The sequence below is a fragment of the Ranitomeya variabilis genome, chromosome 1 (genome assembly GCF_051348905.1).
Source record: "Ranitomeya variabilis isolate aRanVar5 chromosome 1, aRanVar5.hap1, whole genome shotgun sequence".
In the NCBI taxonomy this organism is placed as follows: domain Eukaryota; kingdom Metazoa; phylum Chordata; class Amphibia; order Anura; family Dendrobatidae; genus Ranitomeya; species Ranitomeya variabilis.
In genome coordinates, this window is record NC_135232.1 from 1,092,955,044 (window position 1) to 1,092,975,084 (window position 20,041).

At 47.0% G+C, this 20,041-nt stretch overlaps 1 protein-coding gene across 2 annotated transcripts in view; it reads right to left on the reverse strand.

The window, feature by feature from the left end:
* Window positions 1–266: 266 nt before the first annotated feature.
* The window catches only part of CC2D2A (coiled-coil and C2 domain containing 2A), a 171,811-nt gene continuing 152,036 nt past the window's right edge, over window positions 267–20,041 (reverse strand). For both annotated transcript variants that reach the window (XM_077280027.1, XM_077280028.1), the window contains exons 35-36: window positions 12,094–12,271; window positions 267–2,761 (exon numbers count right to left, since the gene is read on the reverse strand). In XM_077280027.1, coding sequence (XP_077136142.1) covers window positions 2,573–2,761; window positions 12,094–12,271 — 367 coding nt within the window. In that variant the 3' untranslated portion in view covers window positions 267–2,572. The remainder of the gene's footprint in view (window positions 2,762–12,093; window positions 12,272–20,041) is intronic.

Here is a 20,041-nt window from a genome sequence, read left to right on the forward strand (position 1 = left end):
AAAATGCCACTGTGTGACGGTACCCTAACAGGAGCGCTACTATTTCTTTTATCTAATCTCAGATAAACCTTTTATTGTTCATTTGTGATAACATTTAGTAGAAATGTATAATCTGAAGGACACTTGTCCTCTCTTCTAGATACAAGAGTGGTCCAGCAAAGACCCACATTTATCTTCTCCAGTGAATGATTTCTATCATAGAATAATTCCTGGCTTCAGGATCCAATAAATACATTTGAGTTTAGCAGTAAAAATAATTAAAAAAAAAATATAATTAATAGTGATGAGCATGCTCGGGTGCTAACCGAGGGTCTTCGGCGTGCTCGAAAAATATGTTCGAGTCCCCGCAGCTGCATGTCTCGGCACAAACATGGGATGAGTAGAACCCTATTGTAACCAGATTGTACTATTTATCAGTCACTATGAGCAAAAGAAACACAGTTTAAATAATCAAGAATTTATTATTTGTCTATGAAGATAGAAAATTATAATAGTAATAAATAGATTTTTCAATTAAAAAACATTACAAATAGTTAAAAAATACCAATAATATAAGACCCGATCTCTGAGCAGACATAGCACATTATCATAATTACAAAAAAAAAAAAAAAAAAACATTGCGAGGTTACAAAAAGTGACCGCCTGTGACAGTCGTGGACGAATCTCTGGTACGATGTAAATAAGTCTTCATAAAAATTTGAAAAGTTTATAAAAGGTGCAAAATGTTTCTTTAAAAAAAATTTAAAACATTTACTCCACTACAACTTGTTTGGAGGACTTTTCATCATACGCCTTTATAAAATAAAAAAATCCCCGAGGATGAATTCTAGTTACAAGCAATTCCTGCTTTACATGTACAGATGTGTCCATTGTAAACCAGATATAACCTGGGCTGTATGGCGCGCTATGTTACACAAACATGATAAAACGTACCTGTATATGTCGGTCACCTGTCACCCATAGGCTCCCAAATAGAATAGTTTTTTTTTTACTGGAAGGGGCCAAATTGCATTGAATTATTATCATGATATAATGTAACAAGACCCAGCTGTCAGTGCAATTGAATCTCAGAAGACCCGGTAATTTTTTGGGGTGCATGACCACCTAGCAATGTATATGGGGGGGGGGGGGTGGACTCTACGCTTAATTTTTAATTGGGTGTGAGTTTCAGCTTAAGAACCAAGAAAAGCTCTTGGCTACTGGATAACCCCAACATAATCAATTCAGAACCCAAGTTAAATAAAAACACTGAATGCTCAATTTTTGCAGTGGCACTATTCTCATGGTGTTGGTACCGCTGTTCTCGTGGTGCCACTGTTCTCGTGGTGACTGCGTCACTGTTCTCATATCGGTACCGCTATTCTCACGGTGTTGGTGCCGCTGTTCTCGTGGTGTCGGTACCGCTGTTCTTGCGGTGTCGATGCCGCTGTTCTCATTGTGTCAGTACCGCTGTTCTCATGGTGTTGGTGCCGCTGTTCTCGTGGTGTCGGTACCGTTGTTCTCGCGGTGTCGATGCCACTGTTCTCATTGTGTCAGTACCGCTGTTCTCATGGTGTTGGTGCCGCTGTTCTCGTGGTGTCGGTACCACTGTCCTCGTGGTGTTGGTACCGCTGTTCTTGCGGTGTCAATGCCGCTGTTCTCATTGTGTCGGTACCGATGTTCTCACGGTGTCGGTGCCGCCGTCCTCCCAGTGTTGGTGCCGCTGTTCTTGTGGTGTCGGTACCGCTGTTCTCATGGTGTCAGTACCACTGTTCCCGTGGTGTCAGCTGAAGTCAATGAGATGCAGCTCCTCAGCATCAGCCTTTACCATTTATAGTGGACGTCCGCCCTGACACAATATTGAAGAGCTGCGGACACTCACTGACTGCAGCCTGCACAAGCCAAACCAATGTGCAGCCGGGAAAAGTGGCGCTGACATCGCTGGCGTTGCAGGAGGAAACTATACCCTCTGTTTATTTTCATTCGGGTCTTGCATATATTAAGCTGGGGCTGTCCAGTAAAGTACAACTCCATTAAGGTTTTACATTTACTCTAGGAACTATTCTCCACTTCTGCCTTTTCCGCTATGGTATTGTAATAGCTCACCAATGTCATCATGTAAAAAATGTAAGGAAAAAATAAACATGGCTGCTTTCCCTCAAGATGAGAGCCACCCCTGACCATAGACTATGCCGGGCTCAGCCCCTATTTACATGAAGGGTCTAAGATGCAACACCAAACGCTGACAAATGGACGGAAGTGGCGCTGTCTTTGGAGGACTCCAATGTGACCGCGATTAGTAGTTGAAATCTCTGAAAAGTGTTCACTAGTGATGAGCGAGCATGCTCGGATAGGGTGTTAGCCGAGCACACTCATGTCCTGAGTATTTTCGGCGTCCTCCAAAAATATGCATGTTTCGCAGCTGTTCAACAGGCACAAAACATGCAGGGATTGACAGTTTGTTAGGTATTCCCTGCATGGGTAGCGGGTGTGGAACAGCCATGTGACTTGCAGACTCGAGCATAGTATTCGAGTACGCCGAGATGCTCATAACTAGTGTTCGTGTAATTAGAACTGTCCGTCTTCTTTCTGCTCATCGGTTTCGTACCAGCGATGCAACATAGATCCATACGGAGTAGATGCTCTTGGGGTAGGGGTGAACGTATACAGCCAGGGCAAACTCCACACTAGGAACCTCATTGTTGTGAACTCCAGTGCTGTACACGGCCTCTATGAGAGGTCTCACATCAGAGAAGGCCATGTTTATTGGGAATCCCGAAAACTGGAAAAAAAAAAAGAAAGTAAAAATATAACAAAAACAGTACAGAGCAGAACAAATAGTATGACCAGCTCTATCCTCGCCTACTGTATTCTCACCCATCCCTTGTAGATTGTGAGCCTTCGCGGGCAGGGTCCTCTCTCCTCCTGTACCAGTTATGACTTGTATTGTTTAAGATTATTGTACTTGTTTTTATTATGTATACCCCTCCTCACTTGTAAAGCGCCATGGAATAAATAATAATAATAATAGTAACAAACATAATGTGACTAAACTGGTAACGCAACGCTCGCAATAGCTTCAATTTCAGAAAATAAAACTTTCTACCTGCGTAACAAATCATTATACCCCTTTCACTTCGCGGACAATCTCGGTTTTCTTGCGTTTTTGGATTTTTCCTCACAGTCTTCCCAGAGTTATAACTTTTTTTATTTTTCCACATAGACTTATGAGGGTTTGTTTTTTGCACAACGAATTGTACTTTTGAATGACACCATTCATTTACCATACTGGAAAACGGGATAAAAATTCCAAGTGGGCAGAAATTGTAAAAAAAAAAAAAAAAAGAGATTTTTGTGTACTCACCGTAAAATCTCTCTTAGCCTCTAATTGGGGGACACAGGACCATGGGTGTTATGCTGCTGTCCACTAGGAGGCGACACTGCATAATCTGAAAAAGATTAACTGTGGCTCCTCCTGTGCAGTATACACCCCTGGACGGCATCAGCCTTCTCCAGTTTTGTGCCAAAGCAGTAGGAGGAACGTAACATGAATAACATAATTATGCCTGTAAGAAGGCAACTATGTACGAGCTCAAGAAAACAATATGAGAACTCAACAGTTACAACGGCCCGGAAAGGGCAACAGGGTGGGAGCTGTGTCCCCCAATTAGAGGCTAAGAGAAAGAGATTTTACGGTGAGTACACAAAAATCTCCTTTACTCTGTCGCCTCATTGGGGGACACAGGACCATGGGATGTCCTAAAGCAGTCCCTGGGTGGGAAGCAATGGACGAATATTGTGCAGACAGGCCCCTATACTTAGGGCACCGCCGCCTGCAGGACACATCTACCCAGGCTCGCGTCCGCTGAGGACTGGGTATGAACCCTGTAGTGTTTAGTAAACGTGTGTAAGCAAGTCCAAGTGGCCGCCTTACACACTTGTTGTGCCGAATAGCCCAGGAGGCCCCTACTGCCCGTGTAGAGTGTGCCGTAATACCGGCTGGAAGAGGAGAATTCTTAAGGCGGTAGGCCTCTTGTATGGTGGATTTGATCCACCTGGCAAGGGTAGCTTTGGAAGCTGGCAGACCCTTGTGGCCGCCTTCCGGAAGGAGGAAAAGAGAAACAGACCTCCGGAAGGACGCAGTCCTAGACACGTATATACGCAATGCCCTGACAAGGTCAAGCGTATGCAGAGCCTTCTCCACTCTATGAACCGGACAAAGGGATGGTAGTGAAATTTCCTCATTGAGGTGGAAGTCAGACACAACCTTCGGAAGGAAGGATGGGACCGTACGAAGAACTACCTTGTCCTGGTGAAAAGCCAGGAAGGGCCGTCTGCAGGAGAGTGCTGTCAGTTCAGACACCCTGCGTAGCGAGGTGATTGCCACCAGGAAAACCACCTTCTGGGAAAGAAAGCAGAGCGGGACCTCCTTAAGGGGTTCGAAGGGTGGTTCCTGCAATGCTGTCAGGACTAGGTTGAAGTCCTACGTTTCTAGTGGTCGTCTGTAGGGGGGAACCAATCGGGAAACCTCCTGAAGGAAAGTCCTTACTTGCGGCTTGGTAGCAACGCGCCTTTGAAAAAGCACTGAGAGGGCAGACACCTGGCTCTTAAGCGAGCCCAATGACAGCCTGGCCTCCAGACCCGATTGGAGAAAACCAAGTACTTTGGGTAGGGAATAAGGGAGTGGGATCTGGCCACGAGATTCACACCAGGTAAAGAAAGCTTTCCAGGTACGGTAATAAATCTTGGCAGAGGCTGGTTTCCGTGCTCTGATCATGGTTCCAATGACGTCCGTCGAGAGCCCTGCCTGGGTTAGAACCCAGGTCTCAAGGGCCACGCCGTCAAATTGAGAGCCCCTGAGTTCTGGTGGTAGAACAGGCCTTGTGATAGAAGATAGTGGCGGTCGGGGAGACGCCAGGGGGGGGCGTCTGCTGTGAGTTGTACGATGTCTGCGTACCATGTGCGTCTGGGCCAGTTCGGTGCAATTAGGATGTTTGGAACTCCCTCTTGTTTGATCTTCCTCACCACTCTGGATATCAGGGGGAGAGGTGGAAAAATATACAAAAGCTGGAACTGGGTCCAGTCCTGAACCAGAGCATTTGGAGACCTTGGCATTGAAGTGGGATGCCATTAGGTCCACATCCGGGGTCCCCAGTGGAGACAGATCTGGTGAAAAATTTCGGGATGGAGAGACCACTCTCCCGAGTCTATTTCTTGTCGGTTGAGGAAGTCTGCTTCCCAGTTGTCCACACCCGGAATGTGGACCGCCGAAAGAACCGACCCTGTGTCCTCCGCCCAGCGGAGGATGTGTGACACTTCTCGCATCGCCTGGGTACTGCGGGTCCCCCCTTGGTGATTCACATATGCCACAGCCGAGGCATTGTCCGACTGTATTCTGATGTGAGAGGCTGCCAGTAAGTGATGGAAGGCCCTCAATGCCAGAAGGATGGCACGAATTTCCAGGATGTTGATGGGCATGGTCGCTTCCACTGGGGACCACTTGCCCTGTGCCCTGTGGTGTAGGTGCATCGCACCCCAACCCGTCAGGCTCGCGTTGGTGGTCAGAACCTTCCATTGACCTGTGAGAAAAGATTTCCCCTTTGCTAGCGACGTTGGCTTGAGCCACCAGTGCAGGGACTTCCTGGTTGACGACGTTAGCTGGAACTCCCTGTCGAGAGAAAAGGGATTCCTGTCCCAGGACTTGAGAATGGCTAGTTGGAGAGGTCTGTGGTGAAACTGGGCACATGGGACAGCTTCTGTTATGGACCTGGTGGTTAGGAGCACCCGGAATGACCTGATGAGTAACAAGAAATTAAGGACAAGCTCTGGGGATGTGGGAGCTTTAGTGACCGCAACCCTGATCCTATCACACACACTAGAAATAGCCGTGGAGCGTACCTAACTCTCCCTAGACGCCTCTTCACAGCGTAAGAGCTAACTACCCCTAAAGATAGAAACAAAGCCTTACCTTGCCTCAGAGAAATTCCCCAAAGGAAAAGGCAGCCCCCCACATATATTGACTGTGAGTTAAGAGGAAAGTCACAAACACAGAAATGAAACAGGTTTTAGCAAAGGAGGCCAGACTTCACTAAACAGTCAGAGGACAGTAAAGGGAACTGTGCGGTCAGTACAAAAACCTACAAAAAACCACGCAGAGTATGCAAAAAGGCCCCCACACCGACTCACGATGTGAAGGTGCAACTCTGCACCCCAGAGCTTCCAGCTAGCAAGGAAATATCATGATAGCAAGCTGGACAACAACATAGAATGTACTAAGAAATATATTCAAAAGGCAATGAACAACAAATGAACTAGCAGGGACTTAGCTTCTGCTGAAGTAGACAGGTCATCAGAGAAATCCCAGAGAGATCTGAACCAGTGCTAAGACATTGACAGCTGGCATGAAGTAACGATCTGAGTGGAGTTAAATAGGGAAGCCAGCTTAGCAAAAAACAAGGGCAGCTGAGGAAGCCAAGCTCAAAGACCAGCAATTCCACTCAAAGCCACCAGAGGGAGTCCAAGGACAGAACTCATCAAAGTACCATTCATGACCACAGGAGGGAGCCCGAGAACGGAATTCACAACAAGCTTCTATTGCTGCTGCCATCTTGCCGAGGACTCTCATGGCAAACCCGAGAGATCGAGAGGGTTTGTGGAGGAGGGTGCGAACTGCTAGTCGGAGAGCCAGTGCCTTGTCCTTGGGAAGGAGCACTAGACCCCTGGAGGTGTTGAATAACATTCCCAGGAAGGTCAGGGACTGACTCGGGGTTGGTGATGACTTTTGTAGGTTGATTAACCAGCCCATGCGACTGAGAGTATCGGTTGTGATTGAGACGCTGAGCTCGCAGTCCTTGAAGGTGTGAGCCTTGATGAGTAGATCGTCCAGGTATGGAACGACTACTATGCCTCTGGAGTGCAGGATGTCCATGGTGGCTGCCATGACCTTGGTGAACACTCTGGGAGCCGTGGCGAGTCCGAAAGGGAGAGCCACGAATTGGTAGTGGTCCTGGCCTATTGCGAACCTGAGAAACCTCTGATGGGCAGGTGCAATGGGTATATGCAGGTATGCGTCTTGTATGTCTATGGAGGCCTTCTCCATGGACGCAATGATGGACCGAAGGGACTCCATGCGGAAATGACGGACCCGTACATATTTGTTGAGCTGTTTTAGGTCTAGTATGGGCCGTACGCTGCCTCCTTTCTTGGGAACTACGAACAGATTGGAGTAGAACCCTCGGAAGCGGCCGGTCGTGGGTACCGGTACTATGACTCCTGCGAGGAGACCGCTTGGTGGTAGGCCCCAGCCTTGGCTGGCGGTTTTGGGGGGACAGAGGGGAAGAATCGGTCTGGTGGGTTGGAGGTGAAGTCTATTTTGTATCCGGAAGACACTAGTTCCATGACCCACCTGTCTTCTGTAATAGGCAGCCAGACTTGATGAAAGAGCAAAAGTCGGCCGCCTACTGGTGTGGAGTCTTCCGGAGTCCGTGAGTCATGATGAGGAGAAAGTCTTAGATTTTCCTCCTCTGGGCTTAGGCTGGCCTGCTTTTGACTGCCAGGTCTTGTCTGACTTTGCGTCGATCGTGAGTTGTCCCTGCGTGGGGAACGGTTACGATTTTGTGCTAGACGCGAGACGGACCAGCCGGAGGAATTCTGAAAGGATCGGAATAGAGTTTGGTTACGCTTCTTGTAAGTGCGTTTAGGTTTCAGTTGGGGAAGAGAAGTACTCTTAAGGTACCGTCACACTAAACGATATCGCTAGCGATCCGTGACGTTGCAGCGTCCTGGCTAGCGATATCGTTTAGTTTGACAGGCAGCAGTGATCAGGATCCTGCTGTGATGTCGCTGGTCGTTGAATAAAGTTCAGAACTTTATTTGGTCGTCCGATCGCCGTGTATCGTTGTGTTTGACAGCAAAAGCAACGATACCAGCGATGTTTTACACTGGTAACCAGGGTAAATATCGGGTTACTAAGCGCAGGGCCGCGCTTAGTAACCCGATGTTTACCCTGGTTACCAGTGTAAAATGTAAAAAAACAAACAGTACATACTCACCTTCGCGTCCCCTGCCGTCCGCTTCCTGCAGCCACTGAGTCTGACTGAGCGCCGGCCCTAAAGTGAAAGTAAAAGCACAGCGGTGACGTCACCGCTCTGCTGTTAGGGCCGGCGCTCACACAGTGCAGGAAGCGGACGCCGGGGGACGCGCAGGTGTGTATGTACTGTTTGTTTTTTTTCCATTTTACGCTGGTAACCAGGGTAAACATCGGGTTACTAAGCGCGGCCCTGCGCTTAGCAACCCGATGTTTACCCTGGTTACCAGGGGCCTTCGGCATCGTTGGTCGCTGGAGAGCGGTCTGTGTGACAGCTCTCCAGCGACCAAACAGCGACGCTGCAGCGATCGGCATCGTTGTCTGTATCGCTGCAGCGTCGCTATGTGTGACGGTACCTTTACCCCCGGTGGCGTTGGACATCATAGTGTCCAACTGTTCACCGAAAAGTCTCCCACTGAGATTAAGTCTCCCACTTAATCATGATTATGATCATGATTAAGGGTGCTTAGTCACCGGAAACGCGTTGATCTTGGTTTTTAACCCTTTTGTATGCTGATGTTTTGTCCTTACACCATGCTATTTTCGAGGTGAAATAAAACTATGGACTTTTCACTATATCGTTGAGCTGGATCTTCTCCTTTTTCCTGAATCCAGAGCTGCATGGATCATGTAGTCTGCTACAACTGCTATTTGAACCGCTTGGTCCGACAGCTCAGGAGCGGATGCTTGGAGAGCTTGTAAATTCTTTGCCCAGGCCAGAATGGCCTTGGCAGCCCAAACTGAGGCGAACGCGGGAGCCAGGGATGCCCCTACTGCCTTGAAAATTGAACGAGCCATGCGTTCTACCTGCCGGTCTGCTGCGTCCCTGAGGGTTGAGCTATCTGGCAGTGAAAGGAGGGTCTGTGCTGCTAGCCTAGAGACTGGGGGGTCCACTACAGGTGGATCTGTCCATTCCTTGGTGTCCTTCTGTGATAAGGGGTACCTCGCCTCCAGATATTTGCGATTAGCGAATTATTTCTCAGGCTGTGAGAGCTGCTTTTTAAGGATCGCCTTAAACTCTGGGTGGTTAGAGAAAACCTTAGGCGGCTTCAGAGGTCCTTCAGGAAATCTTATGTTCTGGGGCCTCTGGTGGCGGATCAGAAATGTCCAGCACCCGATGGATGGATGAAATTATGTCCTCAACTAGCGCTGTATTGCTAGGAGGGATTGGGATCAGGGACCCCTCCGTTTCTCTGTCTGAGTCAGAGTCGCAGATGCCTTCCGAATCCTGTGTATCACTGAGGCGTCCCCTGCTGAGTGGGCTGGGGAGGAGGCCTTCTCTGGTCGGGGATTGCGGAGATCTGCATCGTCTGTCCCTGGAATGGGATGGTCTAGATGACCTGGAGCTACGGTGTCTCTCCCTAGAGGGGGATGACCGTGTGCTATGGGATGACGCAGATGGACTTGATCTATGGGTCCGCTTGCGTCCTGACCTAGACGTGGATGTGTCAGGGTCATCTTGTTCCTGAGTCAAGCTCTCCCTTTGCTAGGTAACGATCATAGCCGGGGCATGACCCTGCAGAGCCTGAAGCAATGTGGAGGTTAGGTTATCTATAGACTGCGTCATAGATTGCGATATCTGAGTAGCCCATTCCGGAGTGACATTAGACACCGAGGCATTGGCAGGGGCTTCTTGGGGCTCTGACACATTAGTTTGTATACAGTTCAGACAATGCGGGTACGTGCTACTACTGGGGAGAGCGGTCCCGCAGGCTGTGCAGAATGCATAATAGCAGTTCTGCCTGTTCTCTTGGACCTTGAGCCCGGCATAGTGCACAGAGTGCAGAAGTGCTGCCAGCAGAGGACCTTACAGGGGTAGAGAAAACCTATAGGGGAGCCTTATAGGTAATATGGATTCACAGCTGAGTAAAAAACCCAGCTGTGATCTTACCCCACCAGTGTGCCCCTAGGTCCAGCGCCGAAGATCCACAGTCCTGTGCCCCCCGGAGACTGGCTGCCTGGTCCTGGTCCTGCAGACCGGGAGATGCAGGGTTAATCTGCAGCCGAAAATGGCTGCTGAGACAGAGAGGAAAGGAGAAGGGGGCGGATAGCTGGAAAAAGGCAGCAAGGCTGTGTAAAAACACGCCCTTTCTGTCTCGATCCGCCCCCTGTATGACACGTAGAGTGTCATATTTGTCATTCGGGGGGCGGAGAGGAGGCAGCAGCTTCAGCTAGGCCGAAGCCGGGGCCTAAATTAGATGCCTGAGGCCCAGAAGGGCTCCAGGCCGGCGCGAAAGTCTGGGAGGGGGTCAGATCTGAACCGCACCCCTCCGGATTTAAAGGCAGGATGGCGATGGGGCTATAAGCGGAAGGGGGACTCCGGTAGGGGTCTCCCTGAGGCAGTATAGAGCTGGTGCTGCCGCAGAGACAGGGGCGCAGGGAGCCCTGTGTCTGTATGTGCCATGTCTGCCTGCACTCCCCCCGGCCCCAACAGGAGCCCGCAGCTGGGCTGGGGTCCCTGGATGCAGGCGCAGTGTGCTGGCCCATTGCTGGGAGCTGTAGAATGCTGCCTGTACAGGCCCTACCTGAGGTGTCTCAACCTAATACCCCCAGAGGGGGATAGGGAGGGTGCTGTTGTCACCTTCAGGGGCCTTTATCCTCGCCTCGACCTCAACCCAGAAACCAAAAGAAATTGGGGAAGGAGGGGGGGTCTCGACTTCGAACCAGCACCCGAGGGACTGGGGAAGGAGCAACATGGGGAATAGCCATCTCTACTTCAACTGGGCACCCCATAATAGGGGGCCGAGGAAGGAGCCATGCCGGGAGTCTCACAGGAGACCCTCTTTTCTTCATCTGTAATCCCGTTGGAAAAAACGGAGTAAAAATCTTTTAGGTGTGCCTCCTATGCAACACTAATGCCATCCAGGGGTGTATACTGCACAGGAGGAGCCACAGTTAATCTTTTTCAGATTATGCATAGTGTCGCCTCCTAGTGGACAGCAGCATAACACCCATGGTCCTGTGTCCCCCAATGAGGCGACAGAGTAAAAAAACAATTCTGACATTGTTTTTATGGTGTACATTTTGTGATAGAAATTACCGTGCAATATGATTCTGATCATCAGCACAATTACGGCGATACCAAAACATGTCCAGTTTTTTAAATTATTTTAGCGGTGAGAAATAAAAATCTGAAGTGAATTTTCTTAGACCCATAACGTTTTCAGTTTTCGATCGATGGAGCTGTGAGAGGGCTTTTTTTTTTTTTTGAAAGGGCAAGGACCACATTATCGATGCCGTTTTGGTATCGATATGACGTATTGATTACTTACTACAGCTATTTTTGTGGTATTGCAGCAACCAAAAAAAACCCTGCATTTTGGTATTCTTGAATTTTTTCCGTTTGTGATGTTTACTGATCTCGTTAATTATGTTTATATTTTGTTAGATCAGACCACCGCCGCCACCGCTCTTGAGATTTCTGGTTATTACCAATATCTGGCACTCAAAGCAGTGGGCTATCTTTTGACTTGACTATGGTTAACCCCTGACCTGCTGCTCTGGTTAATAGAGGGGTGTCCTAATCCAAGACCCTCCTAATACTACCGTAGGGCTTGTTCACATATTGTGTTTTTGCAGTGTTTTATAGCACCAGCAAAGTGAGTGATATTTCTGAAATCTCATGCACATGCTATTTATTTTTACTTTGCGGATTTAAACCATCAACGCATTTTTTCCAATCTGAAGGATGTCAATTCTCTCAGCATTTTTGTATTAAAAAAAAAACAAAAAAAGTATCACAAACGCGTCAAAATTGAAATCATTTTAAGGTTTTACAGTAGAAAAATCTGTTGATAATACGCAACGTGTGCAGATTCCCTAAGTAGAAAACAAGTGGGTTTTTTTTGCCAAATTTCTGCATGTGATTTTGATGCATTTTTATTTTCATTTTATTCTCTTTCATCTGAATCAATGAGAAATGTGGCAAAAACACAACACGTGATTAACCCCTTAGATTTCAGTCACGGAAAGTGTTATTAGAGCCCTACTCTAGTCATGCGATAGTGAATTTCCATCCCATGATGTACCCTGTAGTCTCCCAGCTGTCTCTGCAGTTCGGCTCGGTGATCTTCCTCCACGTCTTTGCCTTGGTTCTGTTCCAATAAAGGAAGGAAGTTCCTGAGAGTGGAAGTGCAGAAGCGGTTCCAGCGGGTGGGATGTCTCGGTCTCCACTCCATTATCTTCTCCTTCAACAGCTTTTCAATCCTAGGAAAAAACAAGCACAAAATACAGTATTCATCTTGACATTTGAAAGTTTTTGTTTGTTATTTTTAATTTGAGCTTAATGTGAGCTTCCTTAATCATGAAAATGAGATGTGGAGCAGGAGATTCAAGAAAGGTGGAAAGCTCGGGGTTAATCTCACGAATACAGTTACATATTTTCTTTTCTAGCAGCATTTTACGGCCTGACCATGGGTTTCATGGTCTAAATCACACTTGTCAAACTCTGTCCGGAAGATTGATTATTTTGCCGACAGCACCCCCACCATCCCGCCACCATACTTTCAACTGAAAAAAATGAGGGAAGCTGTTCGCTCCTTCCCCATCATGATCCCGCTGCATCTGATGTTTCAGCGTAGCAGGCGCGATAATGTCACTATTTTGCATCCGCTGCACTTGGCAGTGAAATGCTTCACAACGCTCGCTGCATAGACATTATTTCTTTTAATGTGGGGCCCATTATACTGTAGGAAAGACTATGTGGGGCCATTATTTTGTATACAGGACTATGTGGAGCCCATTATACCGTATGGAGGACTATGTGGGGCCCATTATACCGTATGGAGGACTATGTGGGGCCCATTATACCGTATGGAGGACTATGTGGGGCCCATTATACCGTATGGTGGACTATGTGGGGCCCATTATACCGTATGGTGGACTATGTGGGGCCCATTATACTGTATGGAGGACTATGTGGGGCCCATTATACCGTATGGAGGACTATGTGGAGCCCATTATACTGTATAGAGGACTATTACTAAGAACCCTGTGTTATTTAAATGCACTTTTGCGTTTTACTTATTTAGGTACAGTAGGGTTTTTTCTCATTTTTGGTGGGGCCCGTTATACTATATAAAGGACTATGTAGGACCCCATTATACTGTGTGGAGAGCTGTGGGGGTTTCACAATTAGGGCATCATACTGTGTTGGGGGTCACCATATTATGGGGTACAATAGGATCATCATACCATGCGTGTGGAGGGTACTCTGGCAGAAATGACTGTGGGAATATCATACCGTGTTCGGGGGAACTTTTTTTGCCATTATACTTTATTGGATGAATGAAAGGGCAATCTAGGGGCTTCAATGGGAGGAAAATTACTACTGCTCTGGGGCTCCGTGATTTCTATGTACTCCCCCCATGCCTGCGAGGAAATACCCGAGTGCGCCAATCATGTGATTTGACTCTTAAAGTCCATTAATTAAAATGTAATTGCAACAAGAAAAAAGGTTTGCTGGACTCCCTGTATATGTATTGTGTGTTCTCCTCTCATGGGAGCCACATCATAGAAATTCAAGGGAAAGGAATTGGCACTCCCAGGAGAGATATAAAAACAGGATTTTCTTTATTGATATCTTCAGTAAAAAAAAATAAAAAAAAAAAATCACATGTCCGGTTCTATGTTAACCCTCTGACGAGTTTCTGGCGTGTTGCACACCCTTAGTTATAGAGGTAATCCATCTTAGACTGAGACTATATTTAAAACCGGTAAGAACCAATTACATGTGCGCAAGCACCGGCGTCATTGTGATGCAGCCAAATTTTTTTTTCCTCCAGCAAAATGGCGCTGGCAGCGCATGAGCAGTCATTTTGTTCACGGAAAAAAAAAAAATTCGCTGCATCACAATGACGCCGGTGCTTGCGCAGTAGCATCTATTGATAAGAGATAGATGCTACTGTGCAGGTGCCGCCACCATTTTGCTGAATGTCATTTTTTTTTCTAAGCCTCAATAGCCAACAATAACATCAACAATAGTCTATGCAGTATTTAGAATAGGGGGCAGGTCAGTGAGGGATCCGTGACCTGTCATAAGACATACATATGAATATGTAAGCAGAGCACCACATGAAGACCCCCACACAGGCCGCCCCGGAGCACGGGCATATCATTAACTCAAAACTACAAATAAAGATTAAACAACAACCACACGACAGATTTCATCACCAGGTATCATTGTAATCAGTATAACGACACCGACCTGACACTGCCTGTAGGTTACTGTGCACAATCCTGCTGACAGGTTTGCTTTAATAAATAATGAAACCTTTGCATTTATGCCTGAAAATTATATATTTTTTGTTTCATTATATTTTATTTAATTGATTTCATTATGATAATTTCTGGCAGTGTGTGCTCCAACGGAGTCATACATGAAAACACAAAGGGAGGGCACCATCCAGCTAATATCAGGAGGGATCAGCCTGCAGTATGTCTTATAAACAGACAAATTACAACCACAATCAGAGAGACATGCATAGAAGCAGGGATCACCATAACAAATTACCAATTTGTTTTAACACCACATATGAAGTTTAAAAACATTTAAAATAAATTGCATGCTATATGCCTATTGTGTATAGGAGCTGCAGGTAGCCAATTCGCACCTATAAATAACACATATAATAAGAATAACACCATACAATGTGTGTCTGTGTCGCTATAAGGGGATTCATAAAGATGTTAATTATAGACCATATTGTAGCTCAAAACAATCAAATAAAAACCTGTAATATATCCCATTCATCAGGTGAAACGGATTGGTACCAAATACAAAAACTGTGTAAAGTCACTAAAGCCACCTAGTGATGCGTATCCTAAGGGAACAAACCAACAATAAATATATGATCCCCAAACAATTAGATTCAGAGCTCCGCTAGCTCAATATGACGTTAAACCTATAAAGCAAATACCCATCCAGTTTCCTGCCGAATACAGCGGAGAAAAAAAAATACTCAGATCTGCACGGCCTCATTGAATAACAGTGGTCCGAGTGCTATCCAATTTTTACACGAATCGAACCTTCATGGTGCATTATCTCTATGACAAAGGGCGTGCGATACACCGGAAACATGTCAGAGGGTAAGGCCGGGGTCACACTAGACCGTAATACGGACGAGTGCTATGCGATAAAAAATCGCATAGCACTCGGCCCAATGTTAATCTATGGTGCAGCTCTCATCATCCGATATTTTCTCCACCGTATTCAGGATCCGAGTGAAATCGCAGCATGCTGCGATTGTCAGCGTATCTCGGCCGAGACTCGCCAATGCAAGTCTACGGGTGCGAGAAAAAAATCGGATTACACACGGAGCATGCGTGTGCATTGCGAGAAATACGCAGCAGTGTTAGAGAAAAGACGGCAATTCAATTGCCGGCTTTTCATTTCTCCTTCCCAAACCCGACAGGATATGAGACATGGTTTACATACAGTAAACCATCTCATATCCCTTTTTTTTTTGCATATTCCACACTACTAATGTTAGTAGTGTGTATGTGCAAAATGTGGGCGCTGTAGCGTGTAAAATAAAGGGTTAAATGGCGAAAAAAATTGGCGTGGGCTCCCGCGCAATTTTCTCCGCCAGAGTGGTAAAGCCAGTGACTGAGGGCAGATATTAATAGCCTAGAGAGGGTCCATGGTTATTGGCCCCCCCTGGCTAAAAACATCTGCCCCCAGCCACCCCAGAAAAGGCACATCTGGAAGATGCGCCTATTCTGGCACTTGGCCACTCTCTTCCCACTCCCGTGTAGCGGTGGGATATGGGGTAATGAAGGGTTAATGTCACCTTGCTATTGTAAGGTGACATTAAGCCAGATTAATAATGGAGAGACATCAATTCTTACACCTATCCATTATTAATCCAATTGTATGAAAGGGTTAAGAAACACACACACACATTATTAAAAATTATTTTAATGAAATAAACACACAGGTTGTTTTAGTATTTTATTGCTCTCTCAATCCATCTGAAGACCCTCGCTCGGCAAAATAATAAACCAACAATATACATACCTTCTGATGAACTGTCAGGTCCCACGAAGTAAATCCATCTGAAGGGGTTAAATCATTTTACAGGCAGGAGCTGCGCTAAAGCACTCGCTCGTGCCTGTAAACCCCGGGTGCTGAAAGGAAAGCTGGGTGATCTGTACTTACATTGAGTTGCGGAATGCGCCCTCGGGTGGATGAACTCATATGAACTCGAGCGTGGGAACTTTTCCAAGGCTCCAGTTCATGAGGACATCCACCTGTGTGTGTGTGTTTCTTAACCCTTTCATACAATTGGATTAATAATGGATAGGTGTCAGAATTGATGTCTCTCCATTATTAATCTGGCTTAATGTCACCTTACAATAGCAAGGTGACATTAACCCTTCATTACCCCATATCCCACCGCTACACGGGAGTGGGAAGAGAGTGGCCAAGTGCCAGAATAGGCGCATCTTCCAGATGTGCCTTTTCTGGGGTGGCTGGGGGCAGATGTTTGTAGCCAGGGGGGCCAATAACCATGGACCCTCTCTAGGCTATTAATATCTGCCCTCAGTCACTGGCTTTACCACTCTGGCAGAGAAAATTGCGCGGGAGCCCACGCCAATTTTTTTCGCCATTTAACCCTTTATTTTACACGCTACAGCGCCCACATTTTGCACATACACACTACTAACATTAGTAGTGTGGAATATGCAAAAAAAAAAGGATATGAGATGGTTTACTGTATGTAAACCATGTCTCATATCCTGTCGGGTTTGTGAAGGAGAAATGAAAAGCCGGCAATTGAATTACCGGCTTTTCACATATATCGCGCTGAATTAAATATAAATACAGAATATATATATATGTGTCTCAATGACATTATATATATATATATATATATATATATATATATATATATATATATATATATATATATATATATACACTGTATATATGTTTTAACGAACATTTGAGCACATAAATCCATTAGATGTTGGTTTTGCAAGCCTGCGAGAAAATCTCGGCATATGGATGCCATACGGATGTCACACGGATGTCAAAAGGATCATTTGATGCGAGGAAATCGCATCCTCGCACTGCACACGGATCACTGTTTTGGAAACATTTGTGTGATTCTCGTCCGTGAAAAACGGACCGTTTTTTTATACGTTGTGTGTGTCCCCGGCCTTAACGTGGCACTGCACATGTGAATTTATTTTTTTTTAATGAAGATATCAATAAAGAAAATCCGGTTTTTATATCTCTCCTTGGCGTGCCAATTCCTTTCCCTTGAATTTTCCTAATTAAAATGTCCTTTGTTCGTGGTACAACCCCTTTAAATTTGTTTCTATATGTAAAAGTTCATCATTATTTGAGGAAAGGGAAAAACTTCCCCAATTGTAAACATTTTTATAATAAATACCTTGACTACGAACGACTTTGTCTAAGTTTTAGTTTTGTCCCTTTGTGTATTTCATTTTGACATTCCTGGTCTAAACGAACGGCAGGGGTGTAACTATAAAAGTGGCAGGGGTTGCGACTGGAGGCAGGAGAACACAAAAGGAGATTTTTGTGTACTCACCGTAAAATCTTTTTCTCCGAGCCACTCATTGGGGGACACAGGACCATGGGTGTTATGCTGCTGCCACTAGGAGGACACTAAGTAAACAGAAAGATTAACTCCTCCTCTACAGTATACACCCCTTCACTGGATACAATTTCAACCAGTTCAGTAGTAAAGCAGTAGAAGCATGAACAAAGACAAACTATGTCAAAACCAAAGAAGTAAAAAACAAGCCAAAACAGGCTAACAGGGTGGGTGCTGTGTCCCCCAATGAGTGGCTCGGAGAAAAAGATTTTACGGTGAGTACACAAAAATCTCCTTTTCTCCTACGCCTCATTGGGGGACACAGGACCATGGGACGTACAAAAGCAGTCCCTGGGTGGGGAGCAATATGCTAATACCCCATGTACCACCAGCTTACTGAGGTACCGATGTGTGCAGAATGCGCCTGCCGAGGGCAGCGTCTGCCGAAGCCTGAGTATGGATGAGGTAGTGCTTCGTGAAAGTATGCAAACTGGACTAAGTCGTAGCTTTACAAGCTGATGTGCGGACGCCTGGTGCCGAACGGCCCAAGAAGCACCGACCGACCGGGTGGAATGCGCCAGGTGGGACAGGAGTGTTCCTGACACGATAGGATTCCTGAATAGCGGAACAAATCTACTTGGCTAGAGTGGCCTTTGAGGCAGGTAGACCCTTCCTATGTCCCTCCGGAAGCACGAAGAGGACATCCGACTTACGGAAGGGAGCCGTGCGAGATATGTACCTCCGAAGAGCTCAAACCAGATCCAGAGTATGGAGAGCTTTCTCGATACAATGAGTAGGTTCAGGACAGAAAGACGGCAAGACAATGTCCTCGGGAGAGGTTCTCAAAACCACCTTATCTGGGTAAAAAATTCAGAAAAGGGGGGGGGGGTCGGCAAGAGAGCCGCCAACTCAGAAACTCTCATAACTGACGTAATTGCTACTAGAAAGATCACCTTCGATGAGAGGAGGGTGAGAGATGTCCTGCAATGGTTCGAAAGAGGCCTCCTGAAGAACTCCGAGAACCAAGTTAAGATCCCATGACGCCAAAGGCATTCTATAGGGAGGGACCACCCGGGAGACTCCTTGGATGAACGTCTTAACCGGCAGTCTGGAAGCGATCCTTCGTTGGAATAGAACAGACAAGGCGGACACTTGTCCCCTGAGCGAGCTTAGGGCAAGGCCTGACTCTAAACTTGATTGGAGAAACTCCAGAATGGACGGAATGGAAAAGACTAAGGGCAAACGTCCATGGGTATTGCACTATGAAAAGAAGATACGCCAGGTGCGATGATAAATGCGCATGGATACGGGTTTCCTAGCGCGAATCATGGTAGAAGGACCCCCGGAGAGAATCCGGCTTGGGCTAAAATCCAGGATTCAACGGCCACGCGGTCAAAGACAGGGTCCCAGAGTTCTGATGGCAAATTGGGCCCTGGAAGAGAAGGTCCGTGCGATCTGGAAGGCGCCAGGGGGTGTCGGCGACCATTTGGACGAGTTCCGCGTACCATGCTCGGCGTGGCCAGTCGGGCGCGACGAGAATCACCGGTCTCCCCTCTGCTCTGATCTTTTTGATGACTCTCGGAAGCAGAGGAAGGGGCGGAAAAATGTATGGCAGCTGGAACGGATGCCACGACAGAACCAGGGCATCTACCCCGATGGCGCGAAGATCGTGGGAACGGGCAATGAACTGGGGAACCTGGTTGTTGAACCTCAAGGTCATGAGATTCACATCCGGCGTCAGCCAGCGAAGACAAATCTGCTGGAAAACTTCCGGATGGAGGGACCACTCGCCCGAAGCAAGACTTTGGCGACTGAGGAAGTCCGCTTCCCAATTCTCCACGCCCGGTATGTGGATCGCCGATATGAGCGAGTGATTGGTCTCTGCCAAGCGCAGGATGTGGGAGACTTCGCGCATGGCTGCTCTGCTGTGGGTTCCCCCTTGTGGTTGATGTACGCCAGGGCTGTGGCGTTGTGGGATTGAATTCTGATGGGATAACCTGCGAGAAGGTTGGTGAAAGTTGTGTAAAGCGAGAATGATCGCTCAAATTTCCAGGATATTGATTGGGAGACGTGACTATCTCGTGGACCAACAACCCTGTGCCGCGTGGTGAATAAAAATTGCACCCCAGCCAAAAAGACTGGCATCGGTAGTCACCACTAACCAGCGCACAGGAAGAAAGGATTTCCCTTGGTTCAAGGAAGACTGTAGTGTCCACCACCTGAGGGTCTGCCTGACCTGTGGGGGTAGATGAAAGCGACGGTCGAGAGGAACCAGGCTTCTGTCTCAGGCTAAAGGGAGCGCCTGTTGCAAGGGACGGGGATGGCACTGCGCAAACAGAATGGCTTCCATCGCCGCAACCATTTTTCCGAGGATGCGCATCGCAAAGCGAATGGAGTGAGGGACTGGGCGGAA